This window comes from Elgaria multicarinata, chromosome 12 (genome assembly GCF_023053635.1).
Source record: "Elgaria multicarinata webbii isolate HBS135686 ecotype San Diego chromosome 12, rElgMul1.1.pri, whole genome shotgun sequence".
NCBI lineage: Eukaryota > Metazoa > Chordata > Lepidosauria > Squamata > Anguidae > Elgaria > Elgaria multicarinata.
The window spans coordinates 2,796,705-2,808,345 of NC_086182.1; the positions used below are offsets into that span (position 1 = coordinate 2,796,705).

The following is an 11,641-nucleotide window of genomic DNA, read 5'->3' on the forward strand; positions in this document are numbered from 1 at the left end:
CTCAGTTACTGGGCCCCATCAGGAGCAGAAGGGAAGGAGGTTGCAGCTCTGGACAAAAGGCATGCTGGGAGTTGTAGTTTTTGTTTTCTGTGGGGACAAAGAAAATCATGACAGCAGCTTCAAGAAGGCGTAGAGGGTGAGAGAGAAAAGAAACTAATTTAATTTGTTTTAAAGTTACCTCACAGGCCTAGGCAAGGCTTACCTTGCAGGGTTGTCGTGAGGGTAAGAGAGGATGGGGGAAAATGAATTTAATTTGTTTAAAGGTTAACTCACAGGCCTAGCACCGGCCTGCTACTTTAAGATGGTGGATCCACTTCCCTACTTTATGTTATTCAGATATCTGGGCAATGCTGGGTATATTTTGAAAACATATTCTTAGGTTTGCATCTTTTTTAGCTGGTAGAAAGGGTGTTGGGTGTCCTGATTGTTTTTGAAGTTTAGGCATGATGGGAGGTGTAGGCTTTTCAGGTAAAACAAAAAATGTGGTTTATCACAAAGCTCTACTTTAAAATACAGTTCTTATTAACACAATGTCCTATTTATTCTAACAAAACAATTTACTAACTCAACCAACCTAAAGATGAATAAGCTGCATAGAAATTTATTACATATCAAATAAGTGTTATAAACATTATTCACGGGCCTGAGCAACGCCGGGCAGATCAGCTATAATAAATAAAAATGCATGCCCTTCTTGGTCCTGTGCGGGATTTCTCAGCACGGCTCCCTGCCCGCCCGGACATCCGCACGTGAAGCTCTGTCCTCCTGGTTCACAGCAAAGGCACCGCCTTGTTTGCATTGAGTTTTGTCCGCTGCTTCAGGGGAGCTCGCAAGCGGTCGTGCAACTGTGTGTGGCGGGGTGTCGAGTGCCAATGATCTCCCAGGGATGCACAATAGGCATCAACAGCCACACAATGATATTGGCTGGCTAAAATGTCAGAGAAGCCGGTCAGTGCTTTCGTTTCAGTGTGGAATGAATAAATATTTATTTACTTATTTATTTCATTTCTATACCGCCCAATAGCCGGAGCTCTCTGGGCGGTTCACAAAAATTTAAAACAATCAAAGTATAAAACCATAATATAACATACAATATAAAAGCTCAACCAGATCAAAACAGCAGCAATGCAAAATTACAAATTTAAAACACCAAGTTAAAATTTATTTATAGACTGTTAAAATGCTGGGAGAATAACAAGGTCTTCACCTGGCGTCTAAAAGCATATAACGTAGGTGCCAAGCAAACCTCCTTAGGGAGCTCATTCCACAGCCAGGGTGCCACAGCAGAGAAGGCCCTGCTCCTGGTAGCCACCTGCCTCACTTCCTTTGGCAGGGGGTCACGGAGAAGGACCCCTGAGGATGACCTTAGGGTCAGGGCAGGTACATACGGGAGGAGGCGTTCCTTCAGATAGCCTGGCCCTAAGCCGTTTAGGGCTTTAAATGTTAATAACAGCACTTTGAATCGGGCCCGGACCTGGACTGGCAGCCAATGAAGCTGGAAAAGGACTGGTGTGATGTGATCTCACCGACCAGTCCCTGTTAGTAACCGTGCTGCCCTGTTTTGTACCAGCTGAAGCTTCCGGACCGTTTTCAAAGGCAGCCCCACGTATAACACATTGCAGTAATCCAAACGAGAGGTTATCAGAGCGTGGATAACTGTAGCTAGGCTATCTCTGTCCAGATAAGGGTGCAGTTGGTATATCAGCCTAAGCTGATAAAAGCATAAGGGAAAAAAAGCCAGGCATTTGCGGGGGGGGGGGGGGGCTTGGCAAAGGCAGCAGGCCAAACAGAGGGGCATCCGTTGCGGTCTTTCATTGGCCCTGGGTTTCACCCAATCAAAGCTGCCGTAAATATGATTGCTACACTGGAAGACTGCTGCCTTGGATCGCAGCAGCTTGCAGTTGGGGTGGGGGTTTCTTTTCTGAGCAGGGGCCACTTTACTCCGCTTGGCAGACGGCGCTCTTCTCACACGGTTCATGACTAGCTGCCTAGGGCAGAGATCCACCCTCTGGCTCGCCTTCCTCCATCCAGTGCCTCCTCATTACCTTTGTAGTGCCGATCCGGAGGCTTTCAGCCTCTTTTGGATCTGCTTTGCATATTGCAAGATAATCGGTCTCCTCTATGCTAATCTAAACCATCTCTTTACTCTACAGGTGGAACGTCACGTCTACCAGACCCAGTGCCAGCTGATTCCATTCACCAGGTCCAAGGGCATGGCCCTCATCGGATACAGCCCCTTGACATCGCCAAAGCGCCCCTTGTAAGACAAATACGGGATTTAGCATTTGGGCCTTAGGCTCCATCTCTGCCTTCTACTACTCCATTTCTTGGCTAATTTATTTGCCTCTGGGCCTCAATAGTTTGCCTTCTGTGAAATGGGTGCAGGAGCATAAAACTGGGAGCTCAAAAGACTGGTTTTGTATTTTGGAGCTCTGACCTTGCTTCTGCCTTGTACCTAGGTTCTTGTGCAAGTTACTTTTCTTTTAGCCTCAGCAGTTTGCCTTCTGGGAAATGAGTGTTTTGGAGGGCAGCCATTATATGAATGGCGAATCACCCACCCCACCCCATGGCAGCCATTTTGTAAGAGAACCTATGACACAGTCTCAGCAATTTAAATTGGTTACCCAGATTAATCAGGTATATTTATTTATTTTATATACCGCCCCATAGCTGAAGCTCTCTGGGCGGTTTACAAAAGTTAAAAACAGTGAACATTAAAAAAAAGTATACAAAATTTTAAACCATCAAAAATATAAAAACAACAGTATAAAACAACAACAGTTCTGGGGTCCATTAAAAAACAAACAAACTTAGCATATGTTGTTAAATGCTGTTAAATGCCTGGGAGAAGAGAAAAGTCTTGACCTGGCACCGAAAAGTAATGTTGGCGCCAGGCAAGCGTCATCGGGGAGATCGTTCCAGAATTGAGGGGCCACCACTGAAAAGGCCCTCTCCCTTGTTGCCATCCTCTGAGCTTCCCTCGATAAAGCGTTGGTTGTTTAATCCATGGCTTAGAAGTAATTCAGTGGAAGTTGTTCATTTTGAAGGCCTCTACAAATGTTTCTCCTTTAGCCCTCCAGGCAAACTGGATCCTAAAAATGCCATGGAGGACCCTTTGGTGAAGGAGATCGCTAAGAAGCACGGGAAATCGCCTGCACAGGTACAGCGGCACGCACGCACACCCGGCGTTTTTCCTGTTCTCCCTTTTCCCTCAGAGGAAATTCACTGCAAATTCACCCGAGAACTTTAGGGCTTCGTGTGCTAGAAACAACAAACCATTCAATAAATTCAGGCTAAAAAACAATTTCCCAAAGGCCCTGTGTGCTGCCAACCCTCTCCCCGCCCCCTTCAGAAGTCTCCTAAATAAACAGCTTTTCCAATGGCTTTGGTGAATCTCCAGATGGGCACAACCTAGGTCGGCCTCCCAGCGTTGCTTACCACTAGCCATGCTCGCTGGGGCTGATGGGAGCTGAAATCCCAGGCATCTAGAGGGTCCCAGGTTGGGGAAGGCTGTCGGAGATTGCCTCCCTTTGTGCCTTTGTATCTGAACTTTGTACATTGGTAAGGAAAAGTCTCTCTCTCTCTCTCTCTGTGATCTAAGCTTTTTGCAGGCAGAAGGCTCACAGCTTAGTCTCTGGCATTTCCATTTTAAAAGATCTCAGAAGGCAGGACTGGCAAAGACCTCAGAGACCTGCTGCCATTCAAAATAGACCATTCGGGGCTAAAGAAAGCAGTTCCATGTACTGTATTCGTAAGGAAGCATCTAAGTACAGCTGACTTCTCGCTGGGCAGTGGCACAAAACTAGGCAGGAGGTTGTAGATTCCTACATGGAAGATGTACCAAGCCACTGCAAGTGTGCCACAGGTATTGAGCCTGTGCATATTGAGTTTCTCTTGGGGGCTGTCTATAGGTGACAAAAGCCCCAGGGTGGGTGCACAGTGGCTCAGGGTTGATTATAGGATGTAGAAGCCACTATGCAGGCATCCCAGGGCTTTCCCCCAAAGCTCCAAAGCAAAGAAGTTAGGGATTTACCCCAACGTTTTTGTCTGGAGTGCGGTGAGGACAGTGCATGGGCGTCTGTTGCTGCTGCTCCGGGGTCACGCCAGAGGCATGGCTGGGCAGATGGCGACCCCTTATTGGTCGCCGTCTGCCTGGGCAGGGGGAGGGGGAGGGGGCAAGCCAGCAAGCTGAATGGCTGCTGGTACACCCCTAGGCCACCTCTGTGGGGACAAGTGTCTCCCTTTGGCTGGGAGGAGGTTCTTCCTTCCCCTGGCTTCAATCCCTGGGAAAAAGCCAGGGTGGCAGCAGCCCCCTCTCCTATAATCCATACCGCCCCATAGCCGAAGCTCTCTGGGCAGTTTACAAAAGTTAAAAACAGTGAACATTAAAAAAAGTATACAAAATTTAAAACCATCAAAATATAAAAACAACAGTATCCATTTAAACCACAACAGTTCTAGGTTCCATTAAAAAACAAACAAACTTAGCATATGTTGTTAAATGCTGTTAAATGCCTGTGAGAAGAGGAAAGTCTTGACCTGGTGCCGAAAAGATAACAATGTTGGCGCCAGGCGAGCCTCATCGGGGAGATCATTCCATAATTGGGGGGCCACCACTGAGAAGGCCCTCTCCCTTGTTGCCACCCTCTGAGCTTCCCTCGGAGTAGGCACTCGGAGGAGGACCTTAGATGTTGAGCGCAGAGTACGGGTAGGTTCGTGTCAGGAGAGGCGTTCTGTCAGGTATTGTAGTCCCAAGCCGTGAAAGGCGTATAAACCCTGCGCTCCCTCCTTTGCATGGGGCTAATGAGGCGCAACCCTGCAGGAGCGAAAGTGTGGGGTTTTGGGGGGGGGACGTGGTGCCAACTTGGTGCGTACTGACCTTGGTGGCTTCAGTAGAAAGTTTGTAATTACGCACTTGCTTGGTCACCTCTGGCAAGTGAGAATCTCCGCTAGGTGACCAAGTGGAGAAGTTTTTTGTGCAGTTAGAAGGCAGTTGTGTCTCCATTCAATGTGCAATAAATTATACACACAGACATATGCTGCCAGGCTGGCTATAATATTTTAAATACACATACAGAGAGAGAGAGAGAGAGAGACATTCATCAGACAAGCATTTATCGCACACTCATTACTGCCCACTTACGGATGTGTGCGTGTTCTTTAGATGACATTGTTCACCTCCTGTACGCCTCCTACTCCTTCCGCTCATTTTTCCCATTGCAAAATAGACACCTTTTAATCTGACTTTTTAAAAAAAACCAACGGAATGTGCCACAATCTCCTGCTGTGTGCAGGAAAAGTGGCGTGATAAAAATGCCCCCCCCCCCGAATGGGCCCCATGGTCTTTGTTTACTTCCTCTTTCCTCTCTGGGCAGAAAGAGGAAGTAATGAGGGACAAAAGCGGGGGATGAGATGGTAAGGAAACACCATTATGTATGATGACACACACACACACACACAAAACAGCTTACAAAAGTTAAAACACACAATGAAATATTTACAAGGCTCTGGTGCTGGCTGAAGTGGTCAATGGTTCCCGCGTGGGCTGCAGGTGACAGGTGAAACAGGTCCGTGTTTCTGACTCTGAAAAAGAGCCAAAGCTCTCTGGATGGTTCACAGCAATGAAACCATAAAATACAACCTAAGAATAACATACAATATAAAAGTTTAGAAGTTTAAAATGACAGTATAAAATAAAATCTAGCAACAATACAAAAATTTAAAGTTTATTAACATATTTAAAACAATAGAAACTGAAAGAGTAAAATGGCTGGGAAAATAGGAATAGGACACAACGTAGGCGCCAGGTGAGCCTCTCTGGGAAGCTCATTCCATGATCAGGCCGCCATGACAGAAAAGGCCCTCTTCTTAGTAGCTACCCTTCTCACTTCCTTTGGCAGGGGCTCCCAGAGAAAGACCGCTGAGAACAGACTGGGCAGGTACATATGGGAGGAGACCTGGCCCCAAGCCCTTTAGGGCTTTGAAAGTTAATACCAGCATTTTGAATCGGTCCCAGTCATGGATGGGCAGCCAGTGCAGATGGGAAAGGGCTGGCCTAATATGAACACCTTGGCCAGTCCCCGCTAACAACCCAGCTGAAGTTCCTGGGTTTGGACAGTGCAGGGTCCCAAGTGTTACAAATATTAGAGCCAGGACATGGGGTGTTTAAATGATTGTTCATCTCCACTTACCGCTGATGTCTTCACAGGTTCTGATCCGTTTCAATCTTCAATCTGACATAGCCACTATTCCAAAGAGCCAGACACCTGCTCACATCATTGAGAATTCAAAGGTAAGTCAGACATTAGAATCCTTTAGATGCTATGGACTGGAGTCTTCGGGCATGTCTGCATGAAGCGTTTGCCCCAGGGTGGCTTCACAGTAGCAGCAAGTCATTTATGTGATGCAGCCGCCATTGCAAAGCCATCCAGGGGCAAACCCTGGAAACCCCGCTCCAAAAAAGACGGGGACTTACCCTGACTTTTTGGGCAGCAGAGGCCTGTCACAGTCCATGGCTCCCCCTGATTGGTCACCATGGGCTGGACGGGGGCAGCCCCGTGCCTCTGTAAAAGTAAAAAAAAATAAAAAATGAGGAGGGGGAGGAATGAGCAGCCAGAGGGAGGGGTGAGGTGATTCACCCGGCGTCCCTCTCCTCGCGTCCTCCTCTGGCTGCCTCATTCCTCCCCCCCGCTTTAATTTTTTAAAATTATCTTTATCTGCGCAGCTGCGCAGATACAGACGATAAAATAAAAGGGGGAGGAACGGCCCCATTTCTCTCCTCCCCCCCCGCCATTTCCTTTCTTTTTTTATTGGTACAGAGTGGGAAAGTTCGCACTTGCGTTCCTTCCTGTGCAGGTGCCGGGAAGGAACGCAAATGTGGGCGCAAGGTGCCTCACAGCGCCAAATCACCGCCATCAAGATGGGGCCCAAGTTAACCTCTTCCCTAAAGGACCCCTCCTTAGGATGCTATTTGGAGCATGGAGATTGCAATCTCTGCCATGACAGGTAAACTCATAAATAGCAAACTACTGCTTTGCAAAACTGTTAGTTTGTACTTGACTATTTTAATATTTACATATTTTAAATGCACACATGAAAATAAATTTTGTAATAGAATGCAAGACAGAGTTTGAAACACGACAGCCAATATCACACTTAAACTCAAGTTAAAATTGCCCATACTTTAAAAGAGAGAGAGAGAGAGAGAGGAGGAGGAGGAGGAGGAGGAGCTGGGCTGCTTAACCTCAGTAGTAAACGCTGTACTAAATGGTGGATGAAAGGCAGCCAAATATGACTGAGTTTTCATCATTTAGCCTTCAATGGTATAATAAAGCTGTGGGCAATCCTTAGAGTAGAAGTGGGAGAAAGAAGTTAAAAAATACCCACAAATATAGAATCATAGAATAGCAGAGTTGGAAGGGGCCTACAAGGCCATCGAGTCCAACCCCCTGCTCAATGCAGGAATCCACCCTAAAGTATCTTTATATAGTATCTTTATATAAAGATATATAAAGTATCTTTATAAAGTATCTTTATATAAATATCTTTGATGCGCCCTTCAAAGCAAGTGGGGTTAAAACAGGGCATGGAGGACCCTCTGCCAGGCCAGGGGGCAAATTCCATTTTGGCGAAACTCCCAGGGCCTGCACGCCAGGGGTGGATGGATGGGGCCAAATATACCAGAGTAGCTGAGCTTGAAGCTCTTACTGCCGATCACTAAGCCTTTGGAGAGGCCGTTCAGACTTTTGGAATGGGGTAATCGGCACACGATCCAGGGAGCCACCAAATGATTGGTAATTGGGGAAAAGGGGTGTCACCATCTGGAAAACCCCAGAGGGCTGGATTGGGACCCCAGGAAGGTCAGATTTGGCCCATGGGGCGGAGGTTCTGCACCCTGGGGATAAAGTTACCAGTGTGGGTGTGCAAGGCCAAACCTTTCGGTCCCTTCCTTTTTAAAATCTGCACCTACTGATACAATGCTATGTCAAGTACTCCAAGTGAAGGTTGCCTCCCCTCCCCCCCCCCCATTTCCCTAGGTTTTTGATTTCAGACTGACTGATGAAGAGATGAAAAAGCTGGAATCCCTCCACTGTGGAGCACGAGCTGTGGCCTGGGATATCTTGGGGTATGTTATGTGCACGTACGAGAGCAAATGCACACAGGAGAGCCTTGGTGAAGGGGGCGGACACTTTTGGACATGCTACATAGAATGCAGCCTGGTGAGGGCTGGGTCCAACACCCAGGCTGCCTCCTGGCCGGCCTCAAACAGGCTGAAGTAAATAAGAGGTAAAGCGTTGGGCTTGCTGAGGTCTGTCTGAGGCTGTTTCTGCCTGCGATGCAACTGAAGCAACCACTGGGTTGGCAGAAACTACTTAGTCCACATCCTCCGTGTATTTGGGGAAGCGCCTCTTGCCCAGTGCATTTTGCAGATGTTCCGTGGCCAACTCCAGCAGAAGCCAAGCGCAGACTGAGCAGGGATTTCATTTTGGGTCTCAAGTTGGCAGATGAACTGCAAGTCAAATCCACGTGATGAAATAGTCCCATTGCACCATGCATTAAAGTAGGGTGACCATATGGAAAGGAGGACAGGGCTCCTCCTGTCTCTTTAACAGTTGTAGAGAAAAGGGAATTTCAGCAGGTGTCCTTTGTATGCATGCAGAACCTGGTGAAATTCCCTCTTCATTGCAGCAGTTAAAGCTGCAGGAGCCCTGCCTAGTGTGACCAGATACAAAAAAGGGCAGGGCTCCTGCAGCTTTAACTGCTGCGATGAAGAGGGAATTTCACCAGGTGCTGCATGCATAAAAAAAGAACACCTGCTGAAATTAGGGTGACAATATTTTGGAAACCAAAAAGGAGGTCAGCATGGTCAGACCCTAAGGGGGCGTGCCCACCAACATGTCCGGCCCCTTAGTGCTGCGTGTGCAGCACTAAGGGTGTGTGTGTGCCCACCTGAACATAGCCTTGGTCACATATCTGATTTTAAAGCACACAATTAAGACAAATCTGTTCTACATAACATCTTAATGTTAAAATCACTGAAATAAAGAACACGTGAGACATTCAATGTATCTGAAATTAACTTCACTCACTCCTACTTTTGTAGCTTTTGCTGTACTTTGAAGGTTTTGCTATACTCTCTTCCCTCAAATATATTTTCTGACTGTATCCTCACTCTGTATCAAGATCCCCTTGATGCCAAGGGCTGAAACTACTCAAGGTGCAAGACCCCAAAGAGGAGGTTTGACAACCTGAGTTTGAAGGATATGGCTCCAGCGGTTTTTAAAAATAATAATTTTAAAACCTTGAACTTAAAAAAATAATCTCTTTACCTTTAAAAATGACAGAGCTGTAAACATTTTCATTAATTCCCATTAAAGTAAAGCTGCCATTTGAGTGGGGAGGATGGTAAAAATCCAGATTTTCCTTCAAATTTCATCATTCCTTCCTGGATTTGTCACCAAAAATCGTAACAAATCTGGTTTTTTCCTGTCATATGGTCACCCTATCTGAAATTCCCTCTTTGGCACAAGCCTCGTCCTCCTTTTCATAGGGTCACCCTAATTAAAGCAATGGGCAGCTCCTCGCCTGCCTCTCCATCCTGAGCGTGCAACAGCACGGCCCTGAAGGCGGCTGCGTTGGGAGGACTCTGTGGGTCTGACACTCTGCCACAGCCAGGCCCTCAGGCCTCAGGCTGCAATGGCACTGCGTTTTGTGTCATCTGGTCATTGATGCATGCAGGTTCCACCACCACCACGCCTGGAAAAGTATGCCCAAAAAATCCATCAGAATTTAGGGAACTTTCACTGGCATGTAGCATTTTGCATAATTTATTAGGCCAGTGTAAAATCAAGAAGCAGAGCACACACACAAAGTGGTGTACACTTTGGAGTATTTTTACATAACGGCCAAAGTTGTGTACAATAACAGAAAGTTTGAAAGACAGTCCCCAAATCTGCACAAATCTGGAAAGCCCGTCCTCTGCAGATTCTGCGGGGCGGATTCATGGAAATCCGTTGCCATTTTGATCCACTGCAGAGTTCTCTGGCATCCCTGCTCAGGCCCCTGCTCCTCTCAGCTGCCTGTGCCACTTTTGGCACTCACGGGGTGCACAGAACCACTTTTGGCTTGGAGAAGCTTTCGGGGTGGGGTGGGGCACATTCCATGGCAAAATGGGCAGGCCCTCAAACCTGCCTGTTTTTGCTTAAAGATCTGACTGCCAGTAACCAAGCCGTAGGGGGGACATTTCAACCTTGTAAAATGTGGGGGAAACAGCACAAAAGCCGGGAATCCACCGAACGATCGATAGGTGGTTGGAGGGAGGGGGTGGGGCCATCTGGGGGCCTCTGCCCTAGACTCTATAGGGTCAGCACGTGGTCTTTAAGCAACTCAGGGTGCAAAACTATGCAGGTTTAGACAGAAAGAAGCCCTACATTTTTTCTGTCTAAACATATATAGGAATGCAACCTTAATTTGTTTTGATATCTTTAGTCTCTGATTTTTATAAGCGGGGGACTGTTGGCCCCAGTTTTTCTGTTTGGAATAGCCTTGTGTTGTAGGATCTACTAGCATTAGTAGCAAAATGTTTAGGGGGAAAGATACCTTGGTGCTGCTGATGATTCAGGGGTGTTTCTTTTCCTCCTAGGATGGGCTGCCATAAGTTCTACCCTTTCAGCAAGGATCAGTGACTTGGCAAGCAACAGCACTCACCCCTCCCACAATTAAAGGCACGGGAATTATGGAGTCGGCTTCTGCATTTTGTATCTAACCAAACAGAATTCATTTTGCTAGCTAAAATCTAATGACTACTTGCCTGTATGAAGTGATGGAATGACCGTGACATGAGCCTCAATGGCAATCAGTGAAATGGCTTATCTTTAGGGAGGTTTGGAAAAGGCTCAGGATACACCAGAGACAGCAGTCTACCTACACGGGACCTCCTCACTGCAACCAATCCATACTGGCAGAGAGGAGAGTGATGGCTTGCGGGCTTCCCTAGGGAGATTCAGGCCACTGAGATCAGTATCTCCCACACCCAGGAGGGGAAAAGATGCCTGCTGTTAATGCGTCTTACACCTCCAAGGTAGATCTAAACAGAGAGAAGAGCCCACGCACACACACCCAGGGAAATGTACCTGCAGGAAGGGTGAGTTGAAGTTTAAAAGAGTGGTTCTAGAGCTTGCTTTATATATATTTTTTATTCAAAGTGGCAGGGAAGAACCCGAGTGCTGTGTATTTTGTTCTTCCTGAATGTAATCTTGAGGAGGGGACAAAATAAAATTGTTACAAAAAATATCAAAATGGAAGATGTCCCATGAGTTGTTTTCAATTTCATTTGCCTTCTGGATTGTAATTAATCTGGTATTTATTTATTTGCTTGCTTAGAATGATTTTAGGCCACCTTTGACAGTAGGGTTCTTTGTCATTTAGAGACTTACCTTGATGTAAATGGAGAGGGCCGTGGTGAGCCTCGTGAGTCTCGCAGGCCCACATAGAGGTCAAAGCAGCAGCCGTCACAGGCCGGCATTACAGTTCTTTCCGTTAATGCCTTAATCTTAAATATATGTGTTTAGTCCCGTTGAGTTCAAAACTGACATCCAAATCGTTGTGCTAGCTCAGCCTTCCTCAACCTGGGGCGCTCCAG

At 46.8% G+C, this 11,641-nt stretch overlaps 1 protein-coding gene across 1 annotated transcript in view; it reads left to right on the forward strand.

Moving 5' to 3' along the window:
• Positions 1 to 10,685, forward strand: part of LOC134407574 (aldo-keto reductase family 1 member B7-like) — an 81,713-nt gene extending 71,028 nt beyond the window's left edge. The window contains exons 6-10 of the mRNA XM_063139448.1: positions 2,154 to 2,260; positions 3,073 to 3,160; positions 6,209 to 6,292; positions 8,037 to 8,125; positions 10,643 to 10,685. Of these exons, the coding sequence (XP_062995518.1) occupies positions 2,154 to 2,260; positions 3,073 to 3,160; positions 6,209 to 6,292; positions 8,037 to 8,125; positions 10,643 to 10,685 (411 nt within the window). The remainder of the gene's footprint in view (positions 1 to 2,153; positions 2,261 to 3,072; positions 3,161 to 6,208; positions 6,293 to 8,036; positions 8,126 to 10,642) is intronic.
• Positions 10,686 to 11,641: the final 956 nt, after the last annotated feature.